This window comes from Martes martes (assembly GCF_963455335.1).
Source record: "Martes martes genome assembly, chromosome: 15".
In the NCBI taxonomy this organism is placed as follows: domain Eukaryota; kingdom Metazoa; phylum Chordata; class Mammalia; order Carnivora; family Mustelidae; genus Martes; species Martes martes.
The window spans coordinates 60753097-60773256 of NC_137903.1; the positions used below are offsets into that span (position 1 = coordinate 60753097).

The window sequence follows — 20160 nt, forward strand, 5'->3', positions numbered from 1 at the left end:
TAAATTATATGTTTGAGAAATTATTAGATTTGCATTGAAATGTCCATATGGGTTGTAAAAATTAAGTTGTAATACACCTTCTCCTGGCAGTGTAATCTAGAGAAAATGTGAATCTGCTATCTGGCAATGGAAATGGATTAAACAATACTTACATGGTTAGATGTAAGTAGTGAATCTTCCTTATTCCTTCAGTTTTTCTTGCCTACTCACTAGATGTATTATGCTCTATAATCTTGGTTTTCTGCTGAGTTTCTCTGATGGGTGCTGAAACATACCACCACCTTGAAAACAGCAGATAACTAAATGCAGAAATTTTTATTTGCTTTCTTTCATTGGCTGTTAAAGAGTTACACAAACTGTGTAACTTGTTCTGTGAGTTTTAAACTGATGATCGCTCTTGCCCTGAGTTCATAAGCCTGGTCTTCTCAGAGCGTTATTACCCTCTTTATTTCAAAACAAACAGGGGCTCCTGGTGGCTTAGTCAGTTAACCCTGAGATCAGCCCCACGTCGGGCTCCGTGCTTAGCCCAGAATCTGATTGAAGATTCTCTCTGTCCCCAGCCCTGCTCAATGCATGTGCATGTGCTCTCTCTCTCAAATAAATAAATAAACCATAAACAAACAAGATGCTTTCTCTGACCTCACGTAGCATCCTCACTTCTCCACTCCCAGCCCCCAGACTTGGAATGGCGTCTGAACTCAGTGCACTCTGCCGTCTTCTGGTGTCTCAGGCTTGCTCTACGTTCCACGGGAGGTGTTCTTATACTTAGCTAACCCCATACACAATTTGAGGGCAAGGTGTATATCAGGTTCAGGATTTCCCGGGTTCTAGCAAGTTGTTCACTTAGTTAAGTGGCCTCTCCTGACTGTTTTCCTCCGTAAACCCTCCTTTTCTCATCTCTGATGTGTGCTGACCATTCCCTCGACAGCTGCGGTTCCTTGGCTCCAGGAGCAGCCACTTGGCCTGTTCTCCAGAGCTAACAGTAACTCCCTTTCCTGTGTGATTTTTCTTTTCTCAGCTTTCACTTAGGTTTTTCCCCTTGAATTTCAGTTTGCCATTCTAAGGACTTGAGCTCCTTCTCTGTTTCTTTTTTCACAGATTATTTGTGACGATTCGTTCAAGGTCACTAAGAGCTTACGTGGACCTGCAGTCTCACTTGTCTTACAGCAGGCAGAGATTTTTATTCCACAGACTAATTAAATACACAGGAAGGAAGAATTGTTTTCCTAATGGCGCTACATGTGCTTTCGTTTGTCACCGGAATAACTGAATTTTGTACTTCATTAAACAGAGCAATAACTTAAAACATGACAATAGAAACCGGCATGAAGTTTAAGTAACTTTTAGATTGAATGCAGGTGTTCGTAGGGGTTACCGTTGCAGTCGGTTTCTCAGATGAGCTGCAGAGAGGTGGCAGTGATCCTACAACACAGAAAGGTGCTCTTCAGTCTGTCCTAGGGAACTTGAGGTTTCAGAGAAAACCGACCCAAAAGCAACTTTTGAAACTTTTAAAACTTTGTGTTGCAAAGATCGTATGTATGTTGAATGTGTGGGTGTTTTTGGAAGATCGTTTGAAGTCAGACACTGTTTGTTCCTAACGTTAGACGACCCCAACTTTTTCAATATGCAGTTGAAGCTAACGGAGGAAGGAGCTTTTCGTGTCAGTGATATTTATTCAGAAAGGATCATTTCAACTAGGATTTACATTGGTATTGTTTTACCAGTTGCTGACCTCGTTCTGTTAATGTGGCTAGGAGTCAGGCTGTGTTCACTGTTGTCTGTAGCTGAAAGTATCAGAGGTTAACATTTCCTCTAGTGTCCTTGTTTTCGTCTCTCCAGCGGTTTCTGAGTTTCCTTAGAGATCCTTTATTAAATAATCTGAGTTTAGCAGTGTTTCCCATTGTAATCTTCCCTATGAGTGTAATGGTAAGATTGGGAGGGAGAGGAAGCATACTATAAGGCTTAGACTAGTCCTCAGGCTTTTTGTGGGGTCATGACCTTCACAGGTACATCTCAGCTCTTTTTTGTCCCCTTAGATAGAGGCAGGAAGGCTAGAGGACGCTGAAGTTCAGTCTTTCCATTCTTGCATTTCAATTAGGCTCTGGTAAATCCCACATTGGTGGGATAGTAAAAGAGTCTTCCTTGAGGACAGGTCCTTGGAGACCACAGAATGTTCTGGGTCTATTTCAGAATGGTTACTTTGACCCTCACACTAAGGGGACACAAGAAGACTTTCTCCAGTCTTCACCCTGACATTCTTGTGGGGCTTCTGGAGGTGAAACTCAGAAAACTCCTCAGAGAGTTGTGTCCCCCAAGGCTGTGCCCCTAGGAGCTTTTATCTTGCGAGTTCGTTGGCATTTGTGTCTCACAGTTACTCACATTACCCTTGGCTTTTCCTGCCTTGCTGGCTGCAGCCATGGTCTCCGTTTTCAGGAAGCCGTGATTCTCTGTGTTCACCTCTCTCCCCACTTTCCAGGATGCTAATTGACTTATGACCTCAGTGCTCTGAGAAAACTAAGATTAGTTTTTGATTTTCCATTGGCGTGTCTTTTTTCTTGCTGTAGGGATGGGACTGATGACTTGCATGCTCTTTTCATATTGGACTGGAAACTGGAAGTCACGTCTCTCCCCATTTGGGATACTTTCTTTGCTTTTCATTTACCCAGGTTCCTGTAGTAGCCCTCAGTGTTACTGAGTTCAGATTTGGTGTGGTTCTCAGACTGTTTCTTCTTGTCACTATATGGATATTTTCTTTCAGTGAAAGTTTCCACAGACTTTTATACAGTTCCTCTCTCAGGTGCTTCTGTCTCCAGAAAACTCCCCAAGCTCTGGAACGTGCAGGCATGTGTGCGTGCTGCGTACTTGAGGAGAGACTGAAAACTGATTTTCAGTAATCACTTTGCTATTCTAATTTTTTTTTTTTAATTTTCTATCTCTTTCCCTCTTAGAACTTCTCCTTGAATTCTAGTTTTAGAACCCATGTTTTAAGTGAGGATAATTTTGTTCTAGAACGTATCACATCATGTTCCTTTTCTCTAAGTCTTTGGATTCCTTATATAATTTACACTATAATCTTCAGTATCGAAAGAAGAAAATCCTTTAGGATAGTTTTTTCTTTTTTACAGTAAGATACATAAAACATCACGAAATTATAATTCTCATGACTTCCATGTAACAGTTTTGAATTATAGGGAAAAATTGTCATTTGATGCATTCAGCAAAATCACCTGATTTAAATTCTTTCAAAAGTCGAATGTGTGAATTTAGTAGAAAAGAATCTTCAAATTTTGGCTGCTTGCTTCTTGGGGAGTGATGCCAAATTTGTGTTGCATAGTAACACAGTTTAAATCTTATTTAATCCACTTTCACTTTGATATTTCTCTATATTTATCTACTGTCCTATTAATATAAGGTATCTAACCAAGAATCTTTGTGTTTGTTATTTATCCTAGTATTTTCTTGTATTTCCTTTCAGTCTCGTAGTGTGGATAAGCAACATGCTGTAATCAATTATGACGCCTCTACAGATGAACATTTGGTGAAAGATTTGGGCAGTCTGAATGGGGTAAGTTAAGATTTTCTTTTTGTCTTACTTGAATATTTTTTTAATATTGTGAAAAGACAAATCAGTTTGTATTTCCTGTTTGTGTTCTCTTCCTTTAGTTTGTATTTTACTCTTAAAGGTTTACTAGGTACATAGCACTTTGGGGACCACATGAAAGAATATGAAACTAGCCCCCGTTCTCAAGAAACTGAATTGGCAGTAAATACAGGAATTCAGAAGGTTATTGGTTGTTATTATTCATAATGGCTAAAAAAGATTTCTTTAAGGGAATGAGATGAAAGTTGACCTCACTGGATGGCTTGAATTTATATGTGGGAAAATAGTGGAAAGCCATGGCAGTTAGGGAAAAAAACACTCTTGGGAGACAGAGAAGTATAAGGTAACTTGGGAAAAAAGGTGAAAACATGGTTTGATGCCAGATGGTGGAAAACATGGTTTGATGCCACATGGTGAAGAACTTTCTATACTAGAATAAAAAAGACGTGAAACACGTCCGTTTACCTTAAAAATATGGCATGTGATTTAAACACCAGTATTCATTATTGCTTTTTTTTTGTATTCCTACTTCGAAGATATTTTTGTGTTAACTACAGTGAGTTTTTTCTTAATACTTCATTTGATTTTTCCACATTGTCAGAATATAAGGAGCCACAGAATAAGAGAATGCTAAAGTATTGAATAATTTATTATTTTTTCTCAATTTTCTTGTGGCCCTGCTAACATAACCAAATGCAACATTTTTCCATAGCTGTGCTGTTGAAATTGTTAAAGTGAATTTAACAGAAACTGAATGTATCCCAACTGCTTCAAACTGCTATTGCTTTTCAAAATATACATTAAACATTATGTGGAAAAACATATTCAGAAATATGGCAATTACCGTGAAACATTTTTTTCTCATTCTGAATTGGCCTGCTACTGAAAGACTGATATTTAGTCTTTGACATACCTTGTTTTTCTGCCTGTTTTTTCTCAAGCCTTTGTTTGTTTCTCATGGCACACAGAATTAAGTCTCAGTACTTCAGGTTTGAACTGAAATGGCTCACATTTGATATCACTCACTTTGCGGGTTCCTGCTTTGCTTGCCGTACCTCCAGGGGAACAGTAGTTCCCCGGCTGTCTCCTTCTCAAAATAATTTGTTAGATTTTCCTCAGCCTCGTAATTCTTCCATCTACCTTGTCATTTACACAAGTTGTACTTAAACCCAAATTCCATTTCTCCCTGAAGGGAAGGAACAAAGGAGAATCATTTAGGAATATTAACTTGCTGATGTTATTAACCTGGTGGGCAGATTAAAGCAGAGAGGGAGGCAGCCTGGGTAGAAACCATTTTTTACCGTTGGGGGTAGAAAACCCTTGTTTGCCTTTCATTTTAACATGAGACAGGTAAGTATGCTGTTTTGATGCCCAGCTCCTGTTAGCAGAATTACTTTCTTGCTTCTCCACACCCGTAAACTTTTGTTTTAATCTCGTTTTGGGGTGCTTTATCAGCCTTGTATTATATCTACTTTTACTTACCTGTCACTGCGCTGGATCGTGAGCTCCAGAATTGTTCCTGAGCCTTTGCTCAGAGCTCTGCACAGTGCATGAACACTGTAAAACTTTTTTGAATGCAATTTAACTTTATTTTCTATATCTAGGAATTTATAGAGAAAAATTTTAATCTACTTGCATATGTGGACTATTTTAACTAAAATGTTACATTCTGGTTTTAAGCCTAGAAATTTTCGTCTCCACCACAGTGTGGTCGTAGGTGTCTTTACATTATTATCTTGGAAAATAATGAGTAAGGATTACATCATAGTGTTTTATTCTTTTAAAAGACTGAGATCAAATGTAAAAATTATTTGATGTTGATTATAAAAAATCAGGTGAAATACTAACTTACAAGTTTCCCTGGGTTGACCTTTCTCTTAATTTGATTATACTCAATAGTTCTGTGAAAGATAATAACTCCTAGAGAGCAACATTGGCATTTAGAACTCGAAATCAAGACCTGGATTTGAATTTCAGTTTGTAATTTACCATTGGTAAATCTGGGGAAAATCACATACTCTCTGTGCAATTTAGCTTCCTTGTACATCTTCCTTTTAGTTCCCAGAGTTGTGGGAGGATATAATGAGTTTGTGAGTATGAAGACTCCATGAAAAATTCAGTTACCTTGCTTTAGCTTTAAAATAATGAAATGGTAATTCCTGCTCTGTAGCGTTGTTACGGAGATGACATGTGACAGTACAAGTAAGTGTGTGCCCGGTACGGAGCTGAAGAGCATCGCACGAATGACAGCTAGCTGTACTGTTACCCACGTGACAGCCTAAGACATAAGCCAGAACAGAATTGTGAACTCCCACCTGTCATGTGCCTTATCCATGAGCAACTATTACTCACAGCCTGTTTACTCTTAAAATTCATATAATTCTAGAAATTTGAGCATTAAATTTGAGGTTAAAAGTAGTAATTTCAGAACTGTTGTAGTTATGAGCCCAGCTTGAATTCTTACCAGTGATGCCAGTGATGTAACCGTAGACAGGTTACCTAATTTTTCTGTTCCTTGGTATTCTTAAATATTCACAGCAAAACGGTACTCCACTCGGGTTGTTGTGAAGCTACAGTGGGCTCCTAATTGTAAATGATTAGACAGCACATAGTCAGCCTTCAGTAAGTGGTAGTCACGGTGGCGACGGTGTTATGGTAAGAAGAGCATTTAAAACAAATTTAGCACCCTGTGGCCTACATACTTCTCAGTGAAGCCACTGCTATATATTTTTAAAAGCATTTACCAGCTAAACCCAACTTATAAATAACTCGAGCTCTGACCACTTTCACTCCTCCCTTTTGTCCTACCCTAAAATATACTCCCAAGGGACCTAGATCTACACTTGATGTTGCTGCTACCAGGAATGAGATTGCTCTGCCTGAGGAAGCTGGGGCGGATTTTGTAGCTGATGTTATCATGGCCCATTTCCCTGCAGGCCCCTTGAAGCCTCTCTTTCTGTGAAAACCCTCATTTGCCTTCAGTTCTTCCTGCCTCCTTCCACTAGAGCACTTGCCCCTCTGAGAGCCACGATGGCCTGTGCCGTCCCACTCCCATCCCAGTCTACATGTGACTTCTGTTGCGAGGCTGGCCCTTAGCTCGCTGTGTCCCAGCTTCGGCCGCATCCCCTTTTCATGCTGGGGTTTCTGTCAGCATCAGACCAGGGTGGCCTAGAGGAGAAGCTATAGGGAAAAAGAGGTGACTTTTGTCACTGGCAATGCGATTGAAGGGGTCGTGCCCCTGGCCACTCACTCTCTTTGGATTTCCCAGAGCGTTAAGATAATACACAGTATGGTTTATACAATCAACTATGCAGTTTAGTAGTATGTGAATTAAAGAGATGTTTATCTAGTTTGCTTTGCTTCTGTAAGTTAGTGGTTTGGAAGAGGGAGTTTGAAGAGCTGGCCTGGCCTGGACACCCAGGCTTCCTTGAGATGGAGAGAACATGGGATTTGTAGTTGAGGGAGACCTGAATTTGAATCCCAGCAATTCTGCTTCTCAACTCTGCGATCTTGTCTGTGAACTTCGTTCTCTGTGCCTCGTTGTCCTTACCTGTTCCACCTGCAAGGCAGAGGTGTGGTCCACTGCGTCCACATAAGAAACAAAACCTGTTTTCCCCATGTTCAGCTTATTAAAATGCCTCATTATTTATTCATTTATTTATTTCCTTTTGCTCTTTGAAATTTTCTCTCTTCGTTCTGCAGTCTTAGACTGTCAGGAGACTTTTTCCCTTCAGAGGTTTCCACTTGCATTTTTGTATGCTGAAACTTTGGGTCTGGCTCCTATTTTCTAAGCCTTTTTAGACCTCAGAGAATATTTCTGCTATAAATGCCAGCATGTTAAAATTACGTTCCTTGATTTTTGCTCATACCTACCTAATATATATGTCAGACATGTGGTAGGTGCTTCATTAAGGGATTTGAGCAGTCTTAAGTTTTACGTGGATCTGATTGGCCGTCTTAGGCCTTTTGAGTAGAAACGGTATTTTAGGTTAAGACATTTTTAAGTGAAAGTGGCTAAGAGCTGTGGTGGCATTCCTCTGACACAGTGGACCTAATTGCTTGTCTTCTGCATACCAAACTTCAGTGAATTAATGTTTTCTTTTATTCTTCTCTTTTCTATCATTTTCCTCAGCTCTTCTATTTTGTAATTATACTTAGAACATTTTGGGAAACTCAAGGTGTAACTTTTCAAACACTCTAAAATGTTCATTTGGGAAATGAATGTGAAATTAGTTTACAAATGCCTGAAGCCTTTGAATTTTCTTTGTATAAACATTTCAGCCTTTCTGTGATGGATTTTGGAAGCTTGTGTTTTAGGATTACTCATAAATCATAGTAAGGGATTATCCCATGTTTTAGCAGTATTCCACTGTCTCCATGTATCTGTGCTTGGAATTAGGATCATAACTTCTAACTTTTCTACAGATTTGCAACTGATAACTCCATGACATATTACAAAGTGTCGGTTATGTATAGGAATTTGAGTATATGACCACAATAACAATTTCCTTATATATTTTACGGTATGTTATTCAGTATCCTTCAAACCTTCCTCACCATGGAGGGAGCTTTCCCAAATAGGGTGTCCTGGCCATCTCAAATCCAATCAAATAGAAGATTTAAAGAATGGAACTCAAAAAGAAAAAAATTTTTCAAGTTTCAGCTCATTAGAGGAAAACTTGGATATTTATATAATATCTTCATTCTGGGCAATTAGTATAACAGTGTTCTGTGTTTTGTGAATCTAGCAAATTCCAAGGATTTAACTTCTAGTGTGCCAGGAAAAATAATCATCACCATCTGTGTCTAGTTGAATCTGTAAGTCTTTTTACCAGTAATTTGCAGAAGGATAAAAGGATAATGAAAAACAATTGAAATTTTCATAAAAAATTAATCCTGACAAACTCAAATTTTTATTTCTTATTTTCCTGGTTTTCAAAGGTGCGTAATATACAAAACGGGTATTGTTCATCAGTTGTCCAGGGATACCTGGGGTATATATCCATTTTATAAGTATTGGTTTCAGATTTCAATACATTTCCAGCTGTTCCAGCTTATCATTATTTCTAGTTCTTCTTGCATTGTATTATCAGAGTGCATTATTTTTAAGGCTTTGACTGCTTAAAATTTTATTTAGATGATAGCTGTCTTCCGTAATATGTTTGCTTGCAAAACATTTCTTAGTTTTAGATTTATTAACAGAAGACTAGTAATTTTATTTCTTTCTACATCATCTTCCCTTCTAGTTAGCTTTGTAGAGATACCTGCCTCGGGCATTCGTCCACTTAGAAACTAAATCAAGTAAGTGTTGGAAAACAAACATCAAAAAATGAAAGAAAATTACCCTCTTTCCTTTTTATCCTTGAAAACAGCCTTCTCTCACCACTTCTTGCATTAGAGAAAATTCATCCAGGATTATGTTTATCTGAAGACTCGTGGTCTGATATTTTGCTACACTATTACTGTTTATTGCTGTTACATAGTCTAGAGCTCTGCTGTCTCTTTGTGTTCAACTTACAATTGTGAAATATCTTCCTGTCTTGTTTTCTTCTCTTTGCCTTTATGGATGTTAAGCAAGAAATTCTGAATCCTCAGTGGTGCTCTTTATTAGCTTGTAAAAGAGAAGGACAAAGATAGTGTCTCCAGATGTGTCATGTCTTCCCGGAGAGACGGTGCTGTGTTGTGGGCAACGCAGTAAGGACAGTGAAGGTCACGGCAGCAGTGACAGTGTACTGCGTCCTTCTAGTCCTGTGCTTTCCACTGCAGCGGCCATGAGTCAGTGAAGCACACGAAGTGACCAGTCAGAAAAAAAGAAAAAAGGACATGAAATATTTTGTTGGTTTTTAGATTGATTATTTGTTGAAATGGCACTATTTTGGATATATGGTTGGGATTAAAATACAGTGTTAAAATTAATTTCACCCTTTCTATTTACCTTTTTAATGTGCCTAGTAGAAAAGTTAAGAGTGTATGTGTAGCTTATTTCTGTTGGATAGCAGTGTTCTAGGCAATGCCATTCTTCTGTTTTCTTATTATTTTGGTCAGTTTTGACAGTTAGAAATCACTGATGAGTAGTGATAAAATGATGATGGGTTGATGAAATAGCAGAATGTTTCAAGAAACAGGAAAAATAAGGTCAGTAAAATCCCATAATATATCTTAGAGTCGTGGTAAGGTCTCAAGGACTCATCTGGCAATTGTAAAATAGAAAATACGAGTTTTATTACATTCTTTTGAAGTAAATTCTCTTTTTGTTCTTTGGGAGAATTCTAATAATGAAAGTAATGAAATATCAAACTCATGGTTAAAATTGCCCAAAAGAGCTAAAATTGAGTCCAGTGAACCCTGATGATATATCAAGAGTTAAGTATTTCCCTTAACAATTTGGCAGCTTCAAATTAGGAGCTTTTTTTAGCATCATTTTTAGGTGCCTAACTTTGTCTTGGTGGTGCACGGGAGGCTGAGGCGCTGTAGCCTGGTTTTTTGGGTGTTACGATATTGATTAAGGGTGTGGTAAGAAATCACTTATCAGCCTAGAAGATGCGTTGGCACATCTTATGCTACACAAGCCGTGTTAGCCACCATATTGCATGTGTTTTTAAGTATAAGATTTGAGTATTTGTTTTGTCTGAAATGTAACAACAATTAATAACTCCATATATAACCTGACACCTTTTTCTCTCTTTGTAGACTTTTGTGAATGATGTAAGGATTCCGGAACAGACTTATATCACCTTGAAACTTGAAGATAAGCTGAGATTTGGATATGATATCCTTATATGATTTTCTACATTCATCAGATTTATTCAAAAATCTTTTCTGGTGTAAATTAACATTTCTTGAGACATTAAGAATTTGCAGTGGAGGCATGCTTAAAGTCTCTTTGGCCTCCCATACTAAAATACATGTTTAAAAATTTTATATATTTATATATATTTTTGGGAGGGGGTTGTCAGTATTTTGGCCTGTTCCTAAAAGTAATCTTAGAAAAATTGATAGACTCTGCTTTTCCCCACTCTCTATATATAGTTTGAGCAGAGGTTTCCCTGTATTATATATGCAACTTGGGTGTGGGAGAATGTAACAAGGAGACGACAGAGGAGTGTTTAATATTAGCTCAGCTCAGGGATTTTGTTGTTGTTGTTTGGATGATCATGGCACAGATCAGCCTCCTGGGAGGAGTGCAAGAATTTATCCTTTTTTTCCCATTCATGGTTTTACTCTATTTTATGAATTCTGTCTCTATTGCCTATTTACTTCAGATTTTCCAGTATCCTATATCTCCTGAGACTTGTGCTCCCTGATTAAGTTAATTGTGCAATTAGCATGTAGTTAAGATTCTTTTGTTTTTAAAAATACGATTCTAAGGGGCATCTGGCTGGCTCACTCGGTTAGAGCATACAACTCTTGATTTTGGAGTTCTGAGTTTGAGCCTCAGGTTGGGTGTAGAGATTACTTAAAAATAAAAATGTTTAAGTAAATAAAAATAGGATTCCAAGAACTGAAACAGGGACATGACTTTGTCCTTCTTAGCGTAGGGTAAAGAACCACTAGTCAGGAGAGGGGACAAGATTGACAGAAGAACCATAAAACATTTCTGTTCATACAAGGCACAAAGCTTTGTAGTAAAGGGCTCTTCTTTAATTAAAATACAGATATCCCACATTATAGTGAATGTTTTTCTTATGTTTTCATTTTTTCAGTTATTACATGTATCTGGACTTCAGTATTGAAGAGTGGGTTAAACGTATTGGCAACTCAGGTGGACTTTCTCACTCTAGCATAGAAAATGTAGTCTCAGCAATCTGGAGTTGACGCTTACATAAAGTAAATGTACTAACACTTTAAAATGGTTATTAAAGCCTAACTAGGTTTTTTTTAGATTTAACTTAAAATTTTTCAAAAATATTTTTGTAGCACATATATAAACCTTATACTTGTGGAACAAAAGGACATGTGAAAAGTGAAACCATTACGTATTAATACTTGTAAATTGTATGTTTTAAATCCTTTTAAAAATAGGAATCACATAAAATGATTAAGAATTAACATTGAAACCTTGATTCATGGGCCATTTTCCACCTGCAGAAGAAGTTTCATCCAACAATGAATACAAATATATTTTTAATTTAAGTATGTCCTTAATCCATTTGAACTTAGCTGTTTCAAAACATGAGAAAATAGTAGGAAATCTGAATTTCCATAAAACTCTGTGCTGTTTACTTTTTTTTTTTTTTAAAGATTTTATTTATTTGTTTGACAGACAGAGATCACAAGTAGGCAGAGAGGCAGGAAGAGAGAGAGGAAGGAAGCAGGCTCCCTGTTGAGCAGAGAGCCCGATGCGGGACTCGATCCCAGGACCCTGGGATCATGACCTGAGCCAAAAGCAGAGGCTTTAACCCACTGAGCCACCCAGGTTCCCTACTTTTAAATCAAGAAGAAACTACTGAGAAGTCACTCCTGCTTTTACAGTTTGTATAGTGATTTCTTAATAGTGAACTAATATTCCCTTTTTTAATATTAGCTCATAATGTGTCTTTCTGAAGTTGCTGGGACAAATGTTTTGTTCCAAAGGATTGTTATAGGGTTTTATTTTTTTTTCTTAAAAATTTTAGTTATTTATTTGACACAGAGAGACACAGCGAGAGAGAGAACACAGGCAGGGGAGTGGGAGAGGGAGAAGCAGGCTCCCTGGCCGAGCAGGGAGCCCGGCGCAGGGCTCAATTCCAGGACCCTGGGATCATGACCTGAGCCAAAGGCAGACACTTAACAACTGAGCCACCCAGGAGCCCCCCTGTTTTAGGGTTTTAAATCAGTGTTGAATCAGAGCTGCTATTCCAAATCCTCAGGGTAGGCTCAGTTAATTTTACTATTTTAAAATAGCATCTCATGTTGCTTATGATTTTTGAGCACTATACATACATAAGTGAACAATGGACTGTTACAATGGCAGATATTTTATTACATGAGATGAAATTCTTAAAACAAATTTTATGTTATATTTACTTGTTTTACATTTGGCTATACCAGACTAAAATTAATTATTGTGCTTTATTCAGATTAAAATTAGGCTTAATAGATAGCCAGTCTACAAACTGCTATACCTTGGAGTGGAAAACTCTCCCATTTATTAGAATGTCACAGCAATAGAAAAAACTGAATTTCATCTATTATTGTTTTCTCTTTGATTTCTTTCCTCTTACTAATTTATTTTTTCTAGATATAAGCTGAGGTTATTCATTTGGGACCTTCTGTTTTTATATAGTCTTTTAGTTCTATAAATTTTCTCCTCAGTACTGCTTTAACATTCAGAATACTTACTGATTTCTCTTGGTTTTTGAATGCAGGTTATCTATAAGTTTGTTAGAATAATTTGGAGGTTTTCCAGAGACTTTCGTAATTGACTCCTCATTTAATTCTATAGAGCTCAGAGGACATATTTTATATGTCCAGATCCTTTCAAATTTATTGAGACTTGTCCCATGGCTCAGAATATACCTGATCTATCTTGATAAGTGTTCCGTGTATTCTTGAAAAGAGTGTGTGTTCTGTTGTTTTGGGATGATGGAGTGTTCTATTAATGTCAGTTATGCCAGCTTGGTTCCCATCTTCAGTATTTTCCGACGGATTGTCCATTTGTTCTATCAATTATTGAGAGAGGGGTGTTGAAACCTCAGGCTATAATTGTGGATTTGTCTGTTTCTCCTTGCAGAAGTTTTTGCTTCTTATAATTCTAAACCTGGTTGTTAGGTATATAAATATTTAGGGTTAAAATATCTTCTTGATGAATTGACATCATTTATTATTACAAAATGACCTGCTTTATTCAAGATGATGTTCTTTGCTCCAAAATATGGTTTGTTTTGACATTGATATAGTTTTTCCAGCTTTATTTACTTACGTAGATTAGTGTTAGCATGGAACGTCTTTTACTTTTAAGCTGTTCATGTCTTTACATTCGAAGTAGGCATCATATAGTTGGCCTTACTATTTTTATTCAATCCAGTAATTTCTGCCTTCATTTGGGAATTTAGATCATTCACGTTCAGTGTGATTATTGATGCAGTTAGGTTTATTATTTTACTTTATTTTTTTAAGATTTAATTTATCTTAGAGTGAGTGTGAGTGGGGTGGGGTTGGGGGGGAGAAGCAGAGCAGGAGGGAGGAGGAAGAGGAGATAATCTTAAGCAGACTCTCCACTGAGCATGGAGCCTGATGCATGGCTTGATCTCAGGACCCTGAGATCATGACCTGAGCCAAAACTAACAGTTGGACACTTAACCGACTGAGCTACCTGATATAGTTAGATTTAAATCTGTCATCTTGATATTTGTGTTCTATTTGTGCCATCAGTTTTTGTCTTCTTTTTCCCATAATTTCTTTTTTTTTTCATTGTAAGTGGTTGCTTCAAGGCTTATAATTACACCTTTAATTTTAAGTTGTATCTTCAAGTGATGTCATACTAATTCACATATAGTATAAGAACCTTATAGTAGTATAATTCCCATTTCTTCTGTCCTGATCTTTGTTATGATTGTCAACTTTTTATGTTTAGATGTTACAGACTGTGTACTACATCATTGTGAGTAAAAGGTCAATTATCTTTTAGAGATTTAGGTAAGAAAAATATCTTCTATCTTTATACACATTGCACCTGTATCTTAAATCAATGTAGGTATCATTTCTCATGCTCTTCCTTCCTCTTTACAGGTCCGTGTTTGCATCTGGTGTCATTTTCTTTCTACTCAGGGCTTCAACATTTCTTGTAGTATGATTTTGTTGATGATGAATTCTTTCCATTTTCATGGTCTGGAAAAGTATTTCACCTGAGTTATTGAAAGTTATTATTGCTGGGTATTGAATGGTAGATGGCATTTCTTTTTTTTCAGTGCGTTAAAGCTGTTGCTCTACTATATTCTCACTTGGATTATTTCCCTCTATCCCTGGTTTTGAGCAGTTTGAATGATCTGCCTTGGTGTAATTTTTTTCATGTTTCCCCTGCTTGGAGTTCATTAAGGTTCTTGGATCTGTGGGTTTATAGTTTGTTTGTTTTTTTTTAAAGATTTTATTTATTTATTTGACAGACAGAGATCACAAGTAGGCAGAGAGGCAGGCAGAGAGAGAGGAGAAAGCAGGCTCTCCACGGAGCAGAGAGCCCGATGCGGGGCTCAATCCCAGGACCCTGGGATCATGACCTGAGCCGAAGGCAGAGGCCTTAACCCACTGAGCCACCCAGGCGCCCCTGTGGGTTTATAGTTTTAATCAAGTTTAGAAAATGCTTCTGCTATTATTTTTCCAGATATTATTTTGCCCCTTCAGTTAGATGTTGTTAGGTTACTTGACATTGTCTTTCAGCTTACTGGTACTTTGTTTATGTATTATTTTTTAATCATTGGTTCTGTGTTCCAGTTTGGATTGTTATTATTGCTGTGTCTTCAAGCTTACTGGTTTTTGGTTTTTTGGGGGTGGGGGCGGGCAGTGTCTAATCTGCCATTAATCCATGCAGTATAGATTTCATCTCTTGAAGTTCTTTTGGGTTTTGTATTTGATATCTCCCAAACTACTACTTAACTTATTGAACATATAGAATATGGTTATAACTTTGAACACCTTTGTTGACATCTGGGTCAGTTCTGCATCAGTTTTAATTGATTTAATTTGCATGCAGTATAATTTTTGATAGGATGACAGGCATTGTGAGTTTATGGAGTATTATATGCATATTTTTATATTCCTATACATATTTTTGAGCTTTGTCCAGGGACATGGGTTACTTGGAAACAGTTTTATTACTTTGGGTCTTGCTTTTAAGATTTGTTAGGCTTCTAAGTTTAGTCTGAGACTAATATTCCGCACTATGGAGGCAAGACCTTTCTGTATACTACAGAGGTCAGCAAACCCAGTGGCAAATCTGGCCTTCAGCCCATGTTTGTAAACAAGTTTGATTGGAACACAGACATGCCCACTCATTTACATATTTCTATGGCTGCTTTTGGACTACCACAGCAGAGCTGAGTAGTTGTAACAGAGATCACATGGTCCCAAAGTCTAAAATATTTACTCTCTGGCTCTTTACAGAAGATATTTGTGTCCTCTCCTGTATTCAGTGACTCATGATTCATGAGGTTTTCCTGCCTGGCTTTTAGGAACAGACGCTACTCCTTGCCGTCTGTGTGCACTGGGCACTGTGATGTGTAGTACTTTTAGATGGTTTTTGCACCAGACCAGGTAGTAGTTTTCTCCCATGTGTGTGTTACTGATCAGTACTCAGCTGAATGCTTGAGCGATATCCTTACAACTTGTGGAATTCTCTCTTCTGTGCAGCTCTCTGCTCTTGAGTACTCAATCCCGTGAACTCTAATCACTTTGGTCTCTCCAGACTCAACCCTGTTTCCTTTCAGCTCAGAGAACCTGCCAGGCTCTGTCCAGATTACCCCTCTTTGCACTGTGACCTGGAAGCTCTATTAAGGTGGTCGTCTGGAGACAGTCATTAGACACACCTCGTTTGGTTTCTCTTCGCTCAGGAATCACTGTCTTTTGTTCCCTGATGTTGATTGTCTTGAAAACCATTGTTTTATATATTTTGTCCATTTTTTGGTTGCTTCGAATGGGAGAGTAACTCTGGTTTCTTTTTTCCATCCTGGTCAGAAGCAGGAGTCTGAGAAGTTGATTTTGGCCATTCTGGATATACAAATTGAATCCAGGAGAGGAGGTATAGGCTAGAGACAACAATTTGGGAATTTCCATTGTCTAAATAATATTTAACATCTTAAGACTAAGTGATACCACTCATGGGAGTGAATACAGGTTGGTAAGAGAGAGGTCTAGGGACTGAAACCTGCTATATTCTAATACGAAGAGGCAGGAGAGGTAAGGAACCAGTTAAAAAAAGATTGAGATAGAATCACTGGTGAACTAGGAGGAAAATCAGAATATGATATGGTTCCCATGTTCAGTGGAAAATGATTTAAACATTACATAAATCTTAAAATCCTTACCATCCCAGTCATATGAGTCAGTATAAGAATCTACTACCTTAATTTTTTTAATGAGGTTCTTTTTCCCAAAGAAGTTGTCTATTCCTATAACAATGGCCCACAAAATTATTGGATTAATCATATTAGAAGCAAGGTAAAAATCATTGTTACAATTTTCAAGATTATGAATTATCTATACTTGGAACATTACATTTAGCATTGTATGCTTGGATCCGGATCATGGCTGCTAAAAATGATCAAGAGGGGGATAAGCATAACTAAATATCAAGGATTCTTCACTTAGAGGAGTTAAGATTCTTCCTGATTAATATGATTGATATCCACAACAATACATGAACACACTTTCCAGATTTCAAAAATGGGGAACATTTCTCAAAGCTTGAAAGAAGTAAATTTAAGAAATTGAGATGAGTGATTAAATAAGAAGTCATGTCATAGAAGAAAAGTTAAAAGGAGTTGTTTAAAAATTATGTTCTTATAAAACAGGTTTTTTTAAAAGTTAGCCAAGGTATTCATCTACCAAAATAAGATGATACATCTTTCTAAACGTGTAGACAAACGTAAGCTAGTAGAAAATTGCTAGAGAAATAAAATCTTCTCCTTGGAAGGTTTTCTGTCATGAACTTTTTTTGTAAAACTTTGGCGTCTCCTAGGACCTGCCTTGTCAATACAGTATGCAATGTATTTTAGCATAATGGTGTATTTCAATATTGAATATAGTCAAATAAATTTTCCATATTTCTAAGGAGAAGATCCAAAAAGAAAAGGTTTTGGTTAACTTAAGGTGACTTTTTTTTTTTTTTAAGATTTTATTTATTTATTTGACAGAGAGAAAGAGCACAAGTAGCAGAGAGGCAGGCAGAGAGGGAGGGGGAAGCAGGCCCCGCGCTGAGCAGAGGGCCCAACGCAGGGCTCGATCCCAGGACCCCGGGACCACGACTGGAGCCGAAGGCAGACGCCCAACCAACTGAGCCACCCAGGTGCCCCTTAAGGAGACTTTTTAAGGGTATTCTTATTATATGTGTATTTTTAAATCGCACATATAAGATATGCAAATTTAGAAAAAGAATGCTTTTTTCCATTCTTCCGCTATATAAAATAATTTTATTCAGGTATTCTCATATATTGTGACATCCAGTGTCTTCAGCATCATGAGAATCACATTCTTTTTAGGATACAGCTTTTCAGAGAACATTTTATTAATGCCCATTCAGTTGTTTAAGACTATAGCACTTTTAGAAACCTTAAAACACTGGAAATCTTGTCCAAAGCAGCAAAAGCTCCTATGTAATATTGGATTTCTTCTGTAAGTTCTTGGTATCTCCCCAATGAAACAACTTAGTGACCTTATTTTTAAAATGATTTTTGAAAGATGGTGTTTTTAAGGCCCTAGGAGTAACTAAAACTGTTTAAAATTTTGCTCTCCTTTTAGTTAGCTTTAATTATCATTCAGATGAAAGAGAGGGTCTTAGCGTTACTTGTATGCAGATGAGTTTCTTTGACCCCACCTTTAGAGAAACATTTCTTGAATAAATTGAGCATAGGGATGACTTAAAATAGCCATGACACAGGCTTATGTAAAGAAATAGGAAAATAACATACAAACGTGAATTTTTTAAAAATTTTATGTATTTTGGGGCGCCTGCTGGGTTAAGGTGGTTTAAGCCTCTGCCTTCGGCTCAGGTCATGATCTCAGGGTCCTGGGATGGAGCCCCGCGTCGGCTCTCTGCTAGGCAGGGAGCCTGCTTCCCCCTCTCTCTCTCTGCCTCTCTCTCTCTCTGTAAAGTAAATAAATAAATAAAATCTAAAGAAAGAAAAAAGAAGATTTTACTTATTTCAAGAGAGAGGCTATGCAAGCAGGGGGAGGGGCAAAGGGAGACAAAGAGAACCCTAAGCAGGCTCCACGATCAGTTTAGAGCCCGATGTAGGGCTCGACCCCATGTCCCTGAGAGCATGACATGAGCTTAAATCAAGAGTCGGATGCAACTGACTGAGCCACCCAGGCACCCCATAAATACGATTTTTAATCAGCAAGAACTGTAACTTTTTAATTCAGATATAATCCACATTACTAGTTAATGCTGTATTGTATATTTTTAACTTACTGACAACATGAGTAATTGTATCTTAGTTTGTCATTTTTTTAAATTAGCAACTTAAGAATAGTTAACCTGCATCTGTACCATTAGGAGGATGATAACTTTGGAGGCAAATGCGAGGACTAAGGCAAGCTCAAAAGCTCATAGTGATATCAGTGTTCTCAGGCAAATTCATGACCCAAACAAGAGAATCCTTGAGCTCTTTGGTTCCACTCAAACCATTTTGGAAGGTAAAGTGTTTGACCCCAAGAAGTGTGGCCTCTCTCCAGTTGTCCCTGATCTTAAATGAGTCTTAAGTCTAAAGACAGTACCCCAGACTAGCCTTGGGGAATAGCCTGGAGCACTCTCAGGAGTAAATTTGAAGCCCCCAGAAAACCCTCACAGCAGGCTATGGTCATGTGTGTTTCCCACTGGAAAAGTGGAAATAGCTTTCAGGTTTTTTGAGACACTGTTTTCCTTTGGAAATGTAGGAATGCTGTGAATCTTCTCCAACTATTAATAAGTTTCCTGGGGGTAAAACAAAATTACTAGACTTATTTTTCATGACATATGAAATTATTACAAAATATGTATTTTCACCTGTATCAGGAAATACGGTACCAGCATGTGTACAAAACAAGAAAGGAAAATCCTAGTATTTCACATATTTCACAGCTATGGGAACCCTGGACTGGGATTCAGCTGACTAGATTGTGGTCTTGGGTTTTACCCCTCCAGTCCTCAAGTTCCCTATGTATAGAATAAGATGACCAGTTCGTGGAATTAAACAGGATATTCCCCAGAGCTCTCTACAACTCCACAAAAATTCTGAGTTTTTATTGTTTTAATGAATAGAAATATAAATTAAATACTCGTTTGCAAGTTTGCTGCTCCTTAGGCACGGATACTATTTTTACCCCAAGCAGTTGTGATAATTATAGCTTTCTACCCTTGAAGTCATAGGGTGCTGTGAATTGGTAAAGGATAATAGGATTTATTAGTACATGGTTATAAAAGTCTTTTCAGTACAGGGTTAAGTAATGGTGGGAAATGTGACCTCTACTGTGTAGTGAAAGATATTCTTTAATATACAGAGGCATTGTTCTTTTTGGCATAATGATGAAAGCATTCATTTTATCTAGCACTTGGTTCTAATCTGTATAGAATCAGTTGTTTGATAATGTAATATGACCTTGACTGAAACGCCTGAGGAAAGGGGCGATTGTGGTTGCTGTAAAGACCATAATTATAGCATTTCTTCTGCACTTTCAAAATGAACTTCATTTTTATCAGTGCTTTTAAAGTCTGAGTAATCCAGTTCTTTCAGGATTTACTGTTGGGTAATCACTGATGAGATACTTCCTTTCACATCACTGTGATTAACTCAATATAATTTGACCCAGGTGCTTTTTCTTTGCAGTCATACTGTTTGTTTGTGAGAACTGAAAATGTCTTTTGTGGTCTAATCACCCAGCTGTTTGCT

The 20160-nt window shown here is 37.5% G+C and overlaps 1 protein-coding gene across 1 annotated transcript in view; it reads left to right on the forward strand.

Annotated features, from left to right (window-relative positions):
* Window positions 1-20160, forward strand: part of CEP170 (centrosomal protein 170) — a 117102-nt gene that overhangs the window by 40296 nt on the left and 56646 nt on the right. The window contains exons 3-4 of the mRNA XM_080823968.1: window positions 3476-3565; window positions 10292-10372. Of these exons, the coding sequence (XP_080680094.1) occupies window positions 3476-3565; window positions 10292-10372 (171 nt within the window). The remainder of the gene's footprint in view (window positions 1-3475; window positions 3566-10291; window positions 10373-20160) is intronic.